General features: G+C 39.5%; 1 protein-coding gene across 1 annotated transcript; it reads left to right on the top strand.

Moving 5' to 3' along the window:
- Positions 1 to 1,182: 1,182 nt before the first annotated feature.
- On the top strand, positions 1,183 to 2,391 carry ZNF322 (zinc finger protein 322). The gene has a single exon (XM_007949863.2). The coding sequence runs from the start codon at positions 1,183 to 1,185 to the stop codon at positions 2,389 to 2,391; it is 1,209 nt and encodes a 402-aa protein (XP_007948054.1).
- The last annotated feature ends 16,049 nt before the right edge of the window (positions 2,392 to 18,440 follow it).

Genomic DNA, 18,440 nt, shown 5'->3' with positions numbered 1-18,440 from the left:
AAATTGCAGTTTACTTGGCTGTGACCTGTTTTTTAGGTCCTTTGTGTCTAAGTGATCTAGTGCTAATTTATGACATACAAGGCTCCATTTTTATCTTGTCCTTGCCTTTTACAGAATACTATCTTCCTTGAGAAAGAAAATTCTCAGGACCAGGAAGTGAATACTGCCTTTCTTCCATCTAGATTCTGGGTAAGCTACTGTTTTTCAGGATTTATATGTGCCTTCTCCCCGCCAGACTGCATCTCAGCAGAATAGCTCCCATCTCCTGTGGCATTCAGTCCCTTTTTCTTTTACTAGGTAAGGAGAGAAGTAGAGTTTCACTGGGCATCCATTTATGTACTTAGCAGATATTTATTAAACACTAGCTGTGTGCATACATCAAACATTTTGCATTCAATTTCAAAAATTTCATAGGTTATGCAAGAATCCAGTCATGCCAACTAAGAACTTCTTTATTTGCAGGCATTAACTTGTTATTCAGCTCAACCCTATTAGGTAGTTTCTAATACTAATCTGTTTTACAGATGAGGAAACTAAATGGTTAAGTAACTTGTCTAAAGTCACACAGCTTAGATGACAACAGTCATAAGAACCTGTCTTTTCTCTCTGAGCACTGAGAATTCTAATCATTGACCATTTCCTTTCAGACTGTTCTACAGAAAGGACTACAAAGGTATTCACAGTTTGCTTTCTTCATGAATAGGCATACTAATTCTTAAACCTGTCCTGCTTTCTCAGCTGGAGCATGGGGAAGAGCCTTGGGTTTGTGATCACAAGGTTCATAAAAGAAAGGATTCCTAATATGGTACTTCCACATATGCATTTTTAATTAATTGTATATCAGCCAAGAGAAAATGAGATAACTGATTTCACCTCCTGTAAAACCTAGAATACTTACAGAGTCTGTGAAGGATTTCTGACTTTTCTGCATTGATTTTAATTTTGAAGCTTCTTTTCTGAGTTATAGATACTTAAATAGTATTTCTGTTTTGCCTCACAGGTTTGGAAATACTAAGTAAGAAATTAGTATATAGAATGCTGGAAACTTGTGGATGTGATCTGCCTATAACTAAAAGACCTGAAGAAGATGTATCTTTCAAGTTCTTACGAAGACAATGACTGTTAAGACAATGATGGGTCAAGAAGACCAGTGGAAAACTCCCTAGAAGAGAGCCATAGAAGATGTACACTTCAGAAGAGAGCTGTAATCAGAGAACTCAAAAAAGAAAAATATATCATGTATGCCCTCAGAAGGGTAGAAAGATTTTTATTCATGTGCATAAGATTACTCAACTAGACGATCAGATTTACCAGTGCCTTGAATGCGAGCAAAGCTTCTGTGAAAACTTAGCTCTTATTATGTGTGAGAGAACCCATACTGGGGAGAAACCTTATAGATGTGATATGTGTGAGAAAACCTTCATCCAAAGCTCAGAACTTATTTCACATCAGAGGATCCACACTTACGAGAAACCTTATAAATGTAGCAAATGCGAGAAGAGCTTTTGGCACCACTTAGCCCTTTCAGGACACCAGAGAACCCATGCAGGTAAAAAATTCTATACATGTGACATTTGTGACAAGAATTTTGGTCAGAGCTCTGATCTGCTTGTCCACCAGCGAAGCCATACAGGCGAGAAACCTTATCTATGTAGTGAGTGTGACAAATGCTTCAGTCGAAGTACAAACCTCATAAGGCACCGAAGAACTCACACAGGTGAGAAACCATTTAAGTGTCTGGAGTGTGAAAAGGCTTTTAGTGGGAAATCAGACCTTATTAGCCACCAGAGAACTCATACTGGTGAAAGGCCCTACAAATGTAATAAGTGTGAAAAGAGTTACCGACACCGTTCAGCCTTCATTGTACATAAAAGAGTTCATACTGGGGAGAAGCCCTATAAGTGTGGTGCCTGTGAGAAATGCTTTGGCCAGAAATCAGACCTTATCGTGCACCAGAGAGTCCATACAGGTGAGAAGCCCTATAAATGTTTGGAATGTATGAGAAGTTTCACTCGGAGTGCCAACCTAATCAGGCACCAGGCAACTCACACTCACACTTTTAAATGCCTTGAGTATGAGAAAAGTTTTGACTGTAACTCAGACCTTATTGTACATCAGAGAATTCATATGGAAGAGAAACCACATCAATGGTCAGCCTGTGAGAGTGGCTTCATCCTAGGCATGGACTTTGTTGCCCAACAGAAAAGGAGAACGCAAACAGAGGAGCTACGTTATAAATACAGTGTATGTGATAAAAGTTTCCACCAGAACTCAGCACTTCTTCAGCACCAGACACTCCACATTGCTGAAAAACAGTATGTTTATAATGTGGGTGAGAAAGGTGTTGAGCTCAGCCCTCCCCATGCTTCAGAAGCCTCACAAATGTCTTGACCAGACAAGAAGTTATAATACCATACAAAAATGTACTTACATGTCAGAGAACTCACTAAGATGAAAAACCTTAGGCAGATCTCCATGGTAAAACAGACTTTCCTCAGAGCTCAGACCTCAGTGGAAACCAGAGAACCAGCAGTTGTAAGAAGTGTGAGAAATATTTTGCCCAGAGAGTTGCCCTAAGAGAACACCTTACTACTCTCCAGTGAGAAGCCTACGAATTCCTTGAGTTTTGGGAAACCTTTGGTCTGAGCTCAAATCTGATCACTTATGTACAGGTGTTAAACCTTATAATGCAGTGGATATGAGAGAGCTTTCTAGCTGTCTAAGAATGCTCAGCCCTCCTTGTTCCAGGAGAATTCATACAGTAGAACACCTTTAAATGCCCTCGTTGTCAGCAGTGCTTCAGGCAGTGTGTACGGCTCATTGGACATAGAAAACTCAAAATTGTTAAGGAGTTCCAACAAGTGTGAGAAAAGCATCCAACAGAACTCTGATTTCTTACCCATACTGTTGAAAAATTCTGTGTTTGTCTTGAGTGTGGCAGAAGCATCAGTTGGAGAAGCCTACTTGTATTTTCATCACAAAAGGAAAAAAAAAATCAGAGGAAAGACCTTACAAGTGTCTGAATGAAAAAAGCTTTGTCAATGATCAGCTCTTGTGGTACACCAGGGAACTCACATAAGTGAAAAACCCTTTAAACACCATGAGCCTGAAAAAAGCTTTGGTAAAAGCTCTTCTTGGGCCTCAAAGAACCCACTCTACAGAGAATTTTGCTCCAGGGAGAGATCTGATTGTGGGTGAGAATCTGTGTACATATAATACATATGAGAAGAACTGTTCTCATAGTTAGTTGACACATACAGTAGAGAAGACTTTCCATGGAATCAGTGTGGAAACAGTTTTTTAGATACCCAGAGCTTGTTCTGGGAGTGGCTAGGGCAGGTCAGAGTAGGCCTAATGGGTAACTCAGGTAAAGATGCTTTTCTTTTATCTGAACCACTTAATGATTGCTTTATGTTCATTATTATTATTTTTTTAATCCAGAAATCCAATAAAGGCAAGGACTAACCATGTGATAGAAGGTGTGGCATGTGTTACTGTTGGGGGAAAGGAATATATTAACTTTGCCTTTGCTTTTTATTCTTGACTATAATGGGGATAACTAGTGTGTTTGGTAGCTTTTTGCTGGCAATGAAAAGAACTAAGAGCTAGGGAGTAGTCATCCTGGAACAAAACTCTCCCAATAGTTTCCCCTTTGCAGGGCCAACCTCATAAAGAGACAGAATATTCAGCTTTTTACTTAGTGTGAGTTGAAACATACCTTCAGATGTTTCCTTTTCTCTAAAATATTCTTTCAGACCATCACTGGTGTTTAGAATTTCAGCCTTAGAGATTCATTTGTTTTTAACTCAGAAATGCAAATTCTAGGATGTTAGGATGTTGCTGGTATCTATAATTGTGTAACTTCATTTATCTTACCTTTCTGAATGAGAGATACCTATAGTCATCTTGTAAAATGGTTAAGGGAAGGAAGGTTAAAAGAAAGGTTTAAGCCTGATGGGGCACGAAGTAAAGACCACATGATGATGTGGAATTAATGGTGGAGCCAGACTTTTTTATGTTGACAATAAAGGTACTCTTCTTTCCACCTCATTCTTCTGCTTATAGAAAATCTAGCCCCACAATGATATGCCTGCATTTATTCCAGTTCTACCAAGGAAAGAGAATATCATTCTTTCCCAGAGAAAGGACCACAGTCATAGGGTATATATTTGGCTTGGAATCCAGGGTTCTAAATACTAGGAGGGGAAAAGACTTGGCAAATTGATCAAAGGTTTAAGGGTAAGCACTTGTTTCCAGCTTAACAGAATAATTATGATTGTCTTTAACATTCTCTAGAAATACTGTAATTAATCCAGGGATCTATAAATACACACTTCTAGATTTTTTATTCTCTTAGATTAAAAAAATGTTAAACAGGTATTTCACATTCCTACAGAATGTGGAGCTCTGGTAGCATAGTGACTAAGGCACTTGACTGCTAACCAGAGGGCTGGTGGTTCAAACCCACCAGCCACTCCTCGGAAGGAAGGTTGGGGAATTACTTCCATAGTGATACTGCCTCGGAAACCCAAGGAGGGGTTGCTATGAGTCAGTCCCACTTGATGGCGTATAATAAAACAGTAATAACAATGTGGGACTCTAAACTGGTGAATATGTATTTGTTGCTAGTCTGAGTCTTCAGATTTAGTTTGATTTATCTTAACACAGCCCAGAGCTCCAGAGACCATTGTCATCTGAATTCATGGAGTTGGCCAACTGCTACATTGCTGCTTTGCATATGGCCCTAAGCTTTGATCCTAATGACTGGTTCTTTCTGTTCTTTTAGTGTCTGTTGAGCCATGATGATCATCTCATTTTAGGGCCAGTGGATCTAGCTGACAGTGGTAATAAGAAATGGGACTCTAGGATGTTTTCTCTTTTAGAAAATAGGTCCTGGAAGTTTATTTGAGCTGATGTGTTTCAGTACTTTGCATAATAGCTCTTGTACCATAAAAGTTGCCCAGTGTGCTAAAACACACATGATGTATTTGTTTCTCTTTGGTGAAAATCATGCCTATCACTAGTGTATGTTTGAAATTTAGTACTTAAAATAATATTGGGGATGTGGCATGGTGGTGATGGCAGTTAGTCCTAATGGCCACTTGTTGATCATTAGAGGGAACTTGGAGAAGGGGACAAAGTTGGTATCCTTAGCAGGGTAATGACTTGCCCTTTGACTTACTGATAAATGTCTCTTAAGTAAATTAGGGATGAACCATCCTTCAAACTGAGAATTTTGGGGGTATTAAACAGGTCTAAGGGCTTTTTAAAAAAGTGTTGGTATTATCCATATAGCATAACCTGAGGTTGGAGAGGACCACTTGGGAGCCTGTAACCAAAACTAGAATGTAACTTCTGGGATGGATGGAGGTTCTTTTGATGCAGTGCCAACCTAAATCTACCTCAGGTAAGTAGTTAGAGTAACTCTGAAGATTTCAGACCAAATGAGACACTTGTATCCAGTCCATGTATTCCTATGCTTTAATGTTTTTGTTTCCCCTTAATTCTTAAATAAATGTTCATTCTGAAAAACTCCATTTTTGTCTCCACTGTAAATAAGAGAAAAAACCCTTTTTCTTACATATCCACGTTAGAATAGAGCAAATACTCATGTGACCCTTAGACTTGGTGGTGATGATAGCCATCAGATCATCAGTGGGATTCCAGGAGTTTGATGCTGAGGGCAGAGTGAATGGAAACCTGGAGGGAATATTGGCTACGCTCTGCTGTGAACCTTGGATCCTTTGAGCTTCCCCACTGCATTACTGACCATATTTGGGGCTCTGGTAAAATTCAATAACAATAAAACCCTATGCTTTAATATGGATAACCAACACCTTCGAAATTAAGAAGAAATAGTTTGATAATCTTTCCAGCCATATCCACAGTAGGCTTCCTTTCTACCTCTTCCCTCCTCGTCTTATGCTTTTATGAATTTAAGTAGGGTGAAGGAAGGGATTTAAAAATGGTTGCTCTTATTTACCCCTCATTACTCAGAGATTTGGGCTTTAAAGAGTTCAGAGAGCCAATAACATTGCTTTTTGTTTATGGTACTTCAGTTTATATCACTTGTATCTGAAAACATCCTGATATATCCCCTAAACTCCTTTCTTACCTAGCTAGGAAATTTTCCTTAACAATCCTCTGTATGTACTTGTTTTTCATTTATCCTCCTTTCTGTACCTGAGCTCACACATAGGCTTTAGTTGGTCAATGACCTGTCTAGACTTGTATGACAGAGTTTTTCAGGGAAAGTTTATAGTTTCACCAGATTCCCAAAGAGCTTCATTGGCCCACCAAAGATTGAGATACACACTGTTTTCAAGCCCAGTTCAGTTACAGGTGCTCTACAAAGTATCTTCTGGACTTTTCTACAACTTCTTCAACATTGGCCTATCTACTAAAATTACCAACCCAGGTGCAGTACATCCCCTTGTGTTAACATTGGGTTTTGAAATACATCTCCCACTAAAGGAACCAGGGCTCTTTGGAGAAATGACTGGTAACAAATTTGGAATAGGAAATGTTCAAGATGAGTCCAGACAATCTTGTCATAACAGCAAGGAAGGTATCAAAGATTTTAGGGTGTGTTAAATGGACTCAGAAGCCCACATGAAAAGGCTCTCACTGGCCAAAGATGGAACAACTTAAACACTGAGAAGGATAATAGCTGCAGTGGGTTGGAAAACATGAAATATATTTAAAACCATGAGTTTATAATGTGAAACTAATTGGGCCCATATTGGGGATTAAAAAACAAATTGAAAATCAGTTAATGGGGGAAGTAATAAGCATTTATCCTACTTTTTCTATACAAACTTGACTGCTCGGAATCAAAATAGTTGATAGAACATCTTCATAACAATAAATGACGAGATTGAGGTAAATTATAGAAAATGTTTCTTGTATACCTGAATTTTGTGACCTGAGTATACTGAGTTACTTACATTTTAAAAATTATGTTGTTAGACCTTTATATTTAACCATATCTGGAGGAACCTAGACATAGTTGATAATAAGAATTTTTCAAAGAAATTCATTAGTGATGTCCCAATATTTAGAATATAATCCAGACCCTCTGACTATAATCTGAATACTGCCCCATGTAATCTGATGTAACCTGAACCCTGGCTACCCCTGTTTCCTCATCTTCTACTCCCTGCCTCCTACCACACTAGCCTTTGTTTTCCTTCTTTTTTTTTTTTTTTTTTTTTTGTGTGTGTGTGTGTGTGTGTGTGTGTGTGATTTGGGTGAAGATTTACAGAGCAAATTCACTTTCTGTACAGCAGTTCACATATACTTTGTCTCATGTCATTGACCACAGTTTACCACAATGCAACAGCTCCCCTCCCACTTCCTCCCTATAGTTACCTCTTCCCAGTGTCCATCCGTCTATACACTCCTGCCCCCTGAGCTGTCTCCCTGTGCATAAGCAGCCCTTCTTTCTCCCATAATTGTTCTCTCCAAGGTGTGTATCTACTTGAGGTAAATGTTTAACTCATATGCCTGTATTTTACTTGGCTGGAAACTACAGGTTTGGGTTCAATTCCAGACCTGAAGGGCAATTAGGGGGCATAGTCTCAGTGGTTCCACCAGGCTCTATCGGACCAGCAAACCTGGTCCCCAACTTTTTTTTTTTAAATCTTCAAATGATTTTCAGTTTTGTTCCACATTGTTTTACCTCTCTATCCAGGATCTCCTACATAGATCCCCTTCCAAGTGGGTGACAGTGGTAGCCAGACACCATCTAGTTCTTCTGGTCTCATAGTTGTATAGGCTACAGATAGGATGGTGTACCAGTTGCTAGGACTAATTGTTTCCATGAATTTTGGTTTTCTTCATTCTTTGCTCTGGACGAGGAGAGACCGATCGTTGCATCTAGATGGCAGCTTGCTAGCTTTTAAGATCCCAGTCACTAATCGCCAAAGCAGGAGGTGGAACGATGTTTTGTATAGTATGTTCTGCCAGTTGAGCTGGATGTCCCCTGCGACTATGGTCCCAAGCCCGCAGGTTCAACCACTCGGTCCCTCTGGGTAGCTGGCTGTGACCAAGCAGTGACCACAGCTTTGCCCCTTGTCAGCTCTACTATACACCTTGGAATTCTGATCATTCACATAAACTTACAGGACCACTGTCTGTCAACCCTATATATGTTCTTGGATACCCTCCCCATTTCATAGACATACCTAATCGTTTAGCCTGTCCACCCATCTATCCATCCATATACCCATGTTTGCCTTCACTGACGATGCAGTACTATATGTGCAAAAGGGTTCATATTTGTTGTCTGTACCTTCCATGTACCTCTCTATGTCTTTCTCATCCTCGATGCTGCCATATTGGTCACTCATATTTGGTACATTGCCCTTTCCTTCTAATTATTAAGTAAGATTGTTTTTGCCTTTACACTACTTCTGTACAATTACACTGCCTAGAATGAGCTCTGGTGGCATAGTGCCTAAGGCATTTGTCTGCTAACCACAAGATTAGTGGTTCAAACCCACCAGCCACTCTGTAGAAGGAAGACAGGGCAATCTATTTCTGTAAACATTTACTGCCTTGGAAACCCAGTGGGGGTCACTATGAGTCTGAATCAACTTGATTGCAGTGGGTTTGGTGTAGAATGTTCTCTTTTATTTAGCCCTCAATTTAAATGCCCCCTCCTCAAGCCTTTCCAGCCACTTAAAGTAATTGCTAAATTACTGTCACATAATCCAGTTTTAATTCTTTGCATCAAACTTACTACTAACTTATACTTCTAAAATTTATTTTCTGCTGCCTCTAAAATGAACATTCCATGAGGGCAGAGTGTGTCTGATTTAATGGCCACTGTATCCCCAGCATCTGTAATAGTGCCAAGAATACAGTAGATACTTACTATGCTGGGTAGGATTCCAAGATGGCCTACAATTTTCCCACCCACTGCTGCACATACCCTATGTAATTTCTCTACCCTTGTGTTTATGGGGCCAGTGAATATATCATAGTCACTCCCTTGATGATGATTATTGTTATGTGCCATCGAGTTGAGCCCGACTCATACCGACCCCTCCTTGGGTTTCCGAGGCGGTATCACTACGGAAGTAGGTTGCCCAACCTTCCTTCCAAGGAGTGGCTGGTGGGTTTGAACCACTAGCCTTCTGGTTAGCAGTCAAATGCCATCTTATATGACAAGTGATGGAATAGTCACTCCTATGAGTGACTATAACATTATATATGACTTAAATTGACTTGAGAGAGATTGTTCTGTTGGCCTTGAAGAGGAAGCTGGCACGTTATGAAAAGGCTTAAGAGGGATCTCTGGGAAAAACCCAAGAGGAGCCTCTGAACCGAGAACAGTCTTGTGCTGGCAGCCAGTAATAAAATGAGGACTGCAGTCCTACAGTAGCAAAGAACTCAATTCTGCCAGCAATCAGTAAATTTTTGAAAAGGATCTTGAGCTTCAGATGAGGTTGCATCCTTGACGACACCTGGATTTCAGCCTGGCAAAATGGAGCTCTCGTGGCGTAGTGCCTAAGGCATTGACTGCTAACCAGAAGGCTGGCAGTTCAAACCCACCAGCCACTCCTCAGAAGGAAGATTGGGCAATCTACTTCTGTAGTGATACTGCCTCGGAAACCCAAGGAGGGGTAGCCATGAGTTGGATCTGACTCGATGGCAGTGAGTTTGGTTTTTGGGGGGTTTAAAAAAAAAATGAGCATGCAGATAACCCAGACAACTGACCCATGGAAACTAGGAAATAATAAATTTGTGGTGTTTTAAGTATCTAAATTTGTAATTTGTTGTGCAGCATTAGAAAACTAATACATTGAATGAACAAAAAAACACTTTTTGCTGCTGCCTTCATAGGGGTAGAGTGCCTGAAAATCTTCTGCCTTCTCATTGCATATTAGGACATCCAGAGGAAAAATGTGCCTCTTTCATTCACTATTCATTCATTTAGTTAGTTTAATCTTTCCACAATTTTTTATTTGAAAATTTTTGTGCCAACAGGTTACAAGTTCACTTAGAATTTGTCACATTTGCTTTTCATATATGCTTTTTTCTGAGTTATTACATGTAGTTATCTAACATTCACCCCCAGATACTTCAACATGTATCACCACATTACCACATCTAAGTTCGGTAATGTCACTTCCTGTTAGGTCACATTGGGAGACAAATAATTGTTCATCCCATTATTGATGCCAAGTTTGAAGTTCTTGGTGGTGGTGGTGATGGTGGTTAGCTGCCATCAAGTCATCTCTGACCCATAGCGACCCCATGTACAACAGAACAAAATACTGCCCAGTCCTGTGCCAGCCTCACAATCCTTGCTATATCTGAGCCCATCATTGCAGCCATTATGTCAGTCCATCTCATTAAGGGTCTTCCCCTTTTTTGTTGTCTTTCCACTTTACCAAGCATGATATCCTTCTCCAGGATATGGTCCCTCCTGAAAACGTCCAAAGTACGTGAGACGAAGTCTGGCCATTTTCATTTCCAAGGAGCATTCCGGCTGCACTTCTTCCAGGAGAGATGGTGTTAGTTCTTCTGGCAGTCCAGTATTCTTCACCAACACCACAACTCAAAAGCATCAATTCTTCTTCAGTCTTCCTTTTTCATTGTCCAGCTTTCACATGGATATTAGGCGATTGAAAATACCATGGCTTGGGTTAGGTGCACCTTAGTCTTCAAGAGACATCTTTGCTCTTCAGCACTTTAAAGAGGTCTTTTGCAGCAGTTTTCCCAGTGCAATACATTGTCTGATTTCTTGACTGCTGCTTCCGTTGATGTTGATTATGGAACCAAGTAATATGAAATCTTTGACAGCTTCAATATTTTCTCCATTTATCATGATGCTGCTTATTGGTCCAGTTGTGAGGATTTTAGTTTTCATTATGTTGAGGTGTAATCCATACTGCAGACTATAGTTTTAATAGATGTGACATTTGTGACAAGAATTTTGGTCAGAGCTCTGGTTCTTGGTTAAGGAGTGTATACTAGATCTCTCCAAGGTGAAAGCACCTTTTCCCCTTTGTAAAATTTTCCTCTGAAATGGTTTTAGCATCCATGATGATTCTTGCCTTGAATCAGTTACTACTTTGGTAGTTGCAAAATGATATTTCCCATTTCTTCTACATTTTCTAGTCTTCTGTTAAAAAAGAAAGAAAGAAAGAAAGAACTTTCCTTGTAACTCCCTCCCTATTTTGTTTTGAGTATCACTGTGGATTTATGGATTCTTAATTTGGTGTGTTATAATCCATTACCATTGTTATTTCTGATGCTCAACTTGTGTGAAACATGGCCAACAGGAATCCTTTCAGGCCAGCTTCTGCATCGTTTTGATATGTCCCTACAAGCAATTGAGCACTTAGTTGCTTTCTAGCACAATGAAGGTTTACATTCCTTTGTACTTTACCTGCCCCAGGCCTGGAATTAACCATTTCTCAAAGTATCCTAGTTTCTTTTAGTGGGGAATAGACTTAGAAACCAAGATCTGAGTTCTAGGTTTACTTACTGTGATTGGACTGTGGTCACTTCCAGGCCCTTTTACTACTACCAATAAACACTGCAAAGGGATCCTTAAACGTTTCTGTTGTGAAGTGCAGTCGAGTTGTTTTTGACTCATAGCAACCCCACGTGACAGGAGAGCTGCCCTATCATAGGGTTTTCTTGGCTGTGATCTTTACAAGAGCTGATTGTCAGGTCTTACTCCTGTGGAGCCCCTAAGTGAGGTCAGCCACTAGGCAGGTTCCAACCATTAAGCACTTAACCATTTTCACCACTAACCCAAAAAAAAAAAAAAACAAACTCACTGCCATTGAGTCGGAGCCAACTCATAGCGACGCCTCCTTGGGTTTCCGAGGCAGTGTCACTACAGAAGTAGATTGTCCAATCTTCCTTCCGGGGAGTGGCTGGTGGGTTTGAACCACCAGCCTTCTGGTTAGCAGTCAAGTGCCTTAGGCACTATGCCACTAGAGCTCATAACTAGAGGGTAGACACACATTAACTTAATTAAAATTAAAATTAATTAAAAATTAGCAATTTTTAAAAAGGGGGGAAGAAAGAAGAAAGTTCAAATGTCAAATGCAGATACTGCGAGGGAAAAATACTTTAAATAACAGTTTTTCTGTTTTATCTAGACCACTTTTTGACCGAGATCAGTAGTATGGGTGTTTTGTAAAAGGGGGAAGCTAGAAGGGTGCTCAAAAAAAAGAGTGGCAAATATGCCAACAGCAGACTTCTCCTAAAATACTCATCCATTGTGGGCCAATACTGTTTCTGTGTGTCTTCCAGGATCAGAAGAGAAATCAGTGTCCAAGTACAACTCTTTCCTTTTTGCTATCGCTTTATCTGTGTGTTACTTGTGTATCACTCTTGGAAAATCACTAAACTCTCTATGCCTAGCTTTCTCTTATGAAGAACAAAGTTATGGGTTAAACGAACTGTGGAAGAGTAAAGACAGTGATTAGAGCACCTGGAGATTTCTGGTTTTAGTTATTGACAAAATAGCATGTAAGGGTGGGGGGATAGCTCCAGGAACTGAAGTTTTAAAAAGTTTAACTTTTTGCTTCTCTTAAGTCAGAGACTAATACTGTTCCTTCTTCCAAGTCTGTCTTTCTGGAAGCTCCACTGAAACCTAGCCACCATGGCTGACCCTGCTGGTGGAATACACAGGAATCAGATCAACCACATCTGTGGAAAGTGGTGATGGAGATGCTCAATATCTTGAACTGATAAAAGGCCAGGAGCTGACTATGAAACAGACCATCAACTGCTCATATGCAAGTTCAAGTTGAAGCTGAAGAAAATTAAAACAAGTCCACAAGAGCTAAAATATGACCTTGATTAAATCCCATCTGAATTTAGAGACCATCTAAAGAATAGATTTGACACATTGAACATCAGTGACAGAAAACCAGATGAATTGTGGGCTGACATCAAGAACATCGTATTTGAAGAAAACAAAAAGTCATTTAAAAAAAAAAAAAAACAGGAAGGGAAGAAAAAACAAAATGGCTATCAGAAGAAACTATGAAATTAGCTCTTGAACAGAGAGTAGCTAGAGCAAATGAAAGAAATGACAAGTTAAAAGAACTGAACAGAAGATTTCAAAGAGGACCTCGAGAAAAAAAGTCAATTATTATAGGGAAATGTGCAAAGACCTGGAGTTAGGAAACCAAAAGGGAAGAACATGCTTGGCATTTCTCAAGTTAAAAGAACTGAAGGAAAAATTCAAGCCTTGAGTTGCAATACTGAAAGATTCTATGGGCAAAATATTGACTGATGCAAGAAGCATCAAGAAAAGATGAAAGGAATATACAGAGTTACTGTACCAAAAAGAATTGGTTTATGTTCATCCATTTCCAAAAAAAAAAAAAAACCAGAACAAAACAAACTCACTGTCATTGAGTCAGATCTGACTCATAGCAATCCCTCCTTGGGTTTCTGAGGCAGCATCACTACAGAAGTAGATTGCCCAGTCTTCTGAGGAGTGGCTAGTGGGTTTGAACTGCCAGCCTTCTGCTTAGCAGTCAAATGTCTTAGGCAGTATGCCACCAGAGCCCCCTTATCCATTTCAGGAGGTGGCATGTGATCAAGAACCAATGGTATTAAAGAAGTAGAAGCTTCACTGAAGGAATTGGTGAAAAACAAGGCTCTGGGAATTGACAGAATACTCACTGAGATGTTTCAACAAACATTTGCCACACTGGAGGTACTTATTCGTCTATGCCAAGAATTTGGAAGACAGCTACCTGGCCAACTGACTGGAAGAGATTCATATTTGTACCCATTCTAAAGAAAGGTGATCCCACAGACTGTGGAAATTATCAAGTAATATCATTAATATCACATGCAAGTAAAATCTTGCTGAACTTAATTCAAAAATGGTTGCAGCAGTATATTGACAGGGAACTTCCAGAAATGCTAGCTGAATTCAAAAGAGGGCGTGGAACAAGGGATATCATTGCTGATGTCAGATGGATCTTGGCTGAAAGCAAATACCAGAAAGGTGTTTACTTGTGTTTTATTGACTATGCAAAATCATTCAACTGTGTGGATCATAACAAATAATGGATAACATTGAGAAGAATGGAAATTCCAGAACATTTAATTATGTTCATGAGGGACCCATACATAGACCAGGAAGCTGTTGTTTGAACAAAACGAGGGGGTACTGCACAGTTTGAAATCAGGGGAGTGCATCAGGGTTGTATCCTTTCACCATATTTATTCAGTCTGTTTGCTGAACAAATAATCTGAGAAGCTGGACTATATGAAGAAGAATCCGGCCTCAAGATTGTGGAAAGAATCGTTAACAACCTGCAATATTCGTAAGACACAACTTTCCTTGCTGAAAGTAAAGATGACTTGAAGCACTTACTGATGAAGATCAAAGAGTACAGTCTTCAGTGTGGATTACACCTCAACAGAAAATGAAAATCCTCACAACTGGACCAATAAGCAGCATCATGATAAATGAGGAAAAGATTGAAGTTCTGAAGGATTTCATATTACTTGGTTCCACAGTCAATACCAATGGAACCAGCTGTCAGGAAATCAAACGACATATTACACTGGACAAATATGCTGCAAAAACCTTTTTAAAGTGCTGAAGAGCAAAGATGTCTCTTTGAAAACTAAGATCCGCCTACTCAAGCATGGTGTTTTCAGTCACCTCATATGCATGTGAAAGCTGGACAATGAATAAGGAAGACCGAAGAAGAATTGATACAGTTGAGTTGTGATGCTGGGAAAGAATGCTGAAAGCACCATGAGCTGCCGGAAGAACTAACAAATTTTTCCTAGAAGAAGTGCAGCCAGAATGCTCCTTGCAAGCGATAATGGCCAGACTTTGTCTCACGTACTTTGGTTATGTTGTCAGAAGGGACCATTCCCTGGAAAAGGATATCATGCTTGGTAAAGTGGAGGATCAACGAAAAAGGGGAAGGCCCTCAATGAGATGGATTGACCCAGTGGCTGCAACAGTGGTCTCAGGTATAGCAAGGATTATGAGGCTGGCACAGGAGTGGGCATTGTTTCGTTCTCTTGTACATAGTGTCACTTTGAGTTGGAGCTGACTCAACAGCACCTGACAACAATATGATCCACACAGTCAAATGGCTTTAGGTAGTCAATAAAAGACAGGTAAACACTTTTCTGGTGTGCTCTGCTTTCAGTCAAGGTCCATCCAACATCAGCAATCATCCTATGTGCCCTTCTAAATCCATCTTGAAACTTTTGGCAATTCCCTGTCAAAGTACAGCTATAGTTGTTTTTGAATTATCTTCAGAACTTTGTAGAGTGTGGTATTAGTGTTATTATTCAATAATTTCTGTATTCTATTTGATCACCTTTCTTTGGAATGGGCATGATTATGGATCTCTTCTAGTTGGTTGGTCAGGTGGTTGTCTTCCAGATTCCTTAACATAGATGAGAGAGTGCTTCCAGTGGTGTTCGAACTTCTTCCTTCAGAATCGGTGGTTCTTGATTACCTTCTGAAATGATTGAAGATCAACAAATTCTTTTTTTTTTTTTTTAATTCTCTTTCATATTTTTAAAACTTTTTATTGTAATTTGGGTGAAAGTTTACAGAACAAATTGGTTTTCCATTCAACAATTCATATATATTTTCTTTTTGTGACGATTATTGCAATCCCCACAGTGTAACAGCATTCTTTCTCCTTCTTCCCTATGTTTACTGTTTCCATTCATCTTTCTTTCCTGTCCCTTTCTACCTTCTGAGCTTTATCTCTGGGCAAATGTTAACCTTTTGATTTCATATGGTTGATTTTTCTAAGGAGTGAGTACCTCCCTAGTGTTATTGTTCACCTTATAGGCCTGTCTTATCCATTAGCTGAAAATTGAGCCACAGGAGTGAGTTCAGTTCCAAGCTTGAAGGGTGTCTAAAGGCTATTGTCTCAGCGGTTCCACCTGCCTCTATCAGACCAGTGAGCCTGGTCTTTTTTATGATTTTGAATTTTGGTTCACATTTTTCTCCCACTCTCGCCAGGACTTCCTATTGTGATCCCTTTCAGAGCAGTCAGCAGTGGTAGCTGGGCACCATCTAGTTCTTCTGGTCTCAGGGTTGTGGAACCTGGTATGCACATTGTCCTTTGGTCCTTTGGACTAATAGTTTTTTGCATCCTTGATTTTATTCACTCTTCTTAGTTCTGTACAAGAAGAGACCAAAAGTTGCATCTCAGATAGCTGCTCAAAAGTTTTAAGACCCCAATTGGTACTCACCAAAGAAACGTACAACATTGTTTTTGTGGACTATGTTATGCCAGTTGATCTTAGTGGCTAAGAAATTTCCATAAATTTACCCCTTGTATGCTCTACTATATTCATGGATATATTTGCCGCACATATAAATATATAGAGAGAAATACAGAAATATTCTCTGTCAAATCTAAATATATTTGTGGGTGTGCTCCCAATTGCTTTCCCACCTCTATTCAACTTGAATGTCTATCTATATATCCACTCATAGATTATTGCTGTTACTGTTATTGCAGGATTGTGTATGTAATAGTATTTACTTTGTTGCCTTAGCTCTTGATAAACTCCTCCCAATGTCTTCCTTTGTCTTGATTATTTTATGCTGACCTCTACCGTACTGAATATTGCCTTTTCCTTCACCCAAGTTAATTCATGTCTGCTCTCTAATTAGTGATTTACCTACTCTTCTCCTCCCATCCCTGGTAACTTTCAAAGAATGCTTCTTTCTGTGTGTAAACCTTTTCCTGACTTTTTACAATAGTGTCTTGTACAATATTTGTCTTTTTGTAATTATTTCATTCAGCATAATGTCCTCTAAACTCAAACCAAACTCATTGCTGTCAAGTCAGATCCAACTCATAGAGACTGCCTCCTTGGGTTTCCGAGGTGGTATCACTACAGAAGTAGATTGCCCAACCTTCTTTCCAAGGAGTGGCTGGTGAGTTTGAACCTCCAGCCTTCTGGTTAGCAGTCAAACACCTTAGGCACTATGCCACCAGAGCTCCTATCATGTCCTCTAGGTTCATCCATATTATGAGGTATTTCACAGATTCATCTTTATTCTTTAAAGTTGTGTAGTATTGCATTGGGTATATGTACCAGAGTTTGTTTATCCATTCATCTATTGATGGGCACATAAGTTGTTTCCATCTTTTTGCCAGTGTAAATAACCCTGTGATGAATATGGGTGTGCATATATCTATTTATGTCCCTGCTCTTATTTCTGTAGGATATATACCTAGTAGTAGGATTGCTGGATCATACAGTATTTCTATTTCCAGTTTTTTAAAGATGCACCATACTGTTTTCCACACTGTTTATACCATTTTACAGTCCCACCAGCAGTGTATTAGGGTTCCAGTCTCTCCACATCTTTGCCAGCATTTGTTGTTTTCTGTTTTTTGAGTTTTGCTGTTAATGTAGGGGTGAAATGATGTCTCATCATTTGAATTGCATCTCTCAAATGATTAATGATGGCGAATATGTTTTCATGTGTTTGTTAGCTACCTGAATGTCTTCTTTGGTGAAGTGTTCATATCCTCTGCCCATTTTTTAATTGGATTGTTTATCTTTTTGTTGTTGAAGTATTGAAGTTTTCTATAAAGTTTAAAGATTAGTCCTTTGTCCAGTAGTCATTGCCAAATTTTTTTTCCCACTCTATAGGCGCTCTTTTTATTCTTTGATGAAGTCTTTGAATGCACATAAATGTTTAATTTTTAGGAGGTCCCAGTTGTTGAATTTATCTTCTGTTGTTTGTGCATTTTTAGTTACGTTTGATGGTGTACTTATGCCATGTATTAGGGCCCCTAATTTTGGACCTATTTTTCTTTTCATAATCTTTATAGTTTTAGGTTTTACATTTAGGTCTTTGATTCATCTTGAGTTCTTGTCATGGATTGAATTGTGTCCCCTCAAAATTTGTGTCAGCCTGGCTGGGACATGATTCTCGGTGGTTTAGCTGTTATGTAATGATGAAATAGGGTAAATATGTACTGATCACACATGATGTGATCTGATATGATAAGCCAGTCAGGTGTAAGAGGATTAAGGGTAGGATGTGACACCTTTAGCCCCATCACAGACCTGATCTTATATAAGGGGTGCTTCCCTGAGGTATGGCCTGCACCACCTTTTATCTTACAAGAGATAAAAGGTAAAATAGAGGGTCAGTGAAAAAGAGGAAGACCCTCAACAAGATGAATTGACACTGTGGCTACAATTATGGGCTCAAGTATAGCAAGGATTGTGAGGATGGTGCAGGACTGGGAGGTGTCATTATGTTGTACATAGGGTGGCTATGAGTCAGAGCCAACTCTTCAGCACCTAACAACAACAGCAGTTTACAGATGGAGCTATGCTGGGTTTCTCTGCAAGTCCTCTCTTTCTCCTTCATTTTCACTGTGGAGTTGATATTCTGGGATACACTGAAATTATAGACAGCTCTCCTCTCTGCT

This window comes from Orycteropus afer, unplaced genomic scaffold (genome assembly GCF_000298275.1).
Source record: "Orycteropus afer afer isolate SDZICR_OR568_19922 unplaced genomic scaffold, OryAfe1.0 scaffold00255, whole genome shotgun sequence".
NCBI lineage: Eukaryota > Metazoa > Chordata > Mammalia > Tubulidentata > Orycteropodidae > Orycteropus > Orycteropus afer.
The sequence above is the reverse complement of the archived record's forward strand: the minus strand, read 5'-3'. Positions and strand labels throughout refer to the sequence as shown.

Bases quoted from the DNA above. Each gene is read 5' to 3' on its own strand.
- ZNF322 (XM_007949863.2), top strand. From the start codon at position 1,183: ATGTACACTTCAGAAGAGAGCTGTAATCAGAGAACTCAAAAAAGAAAA.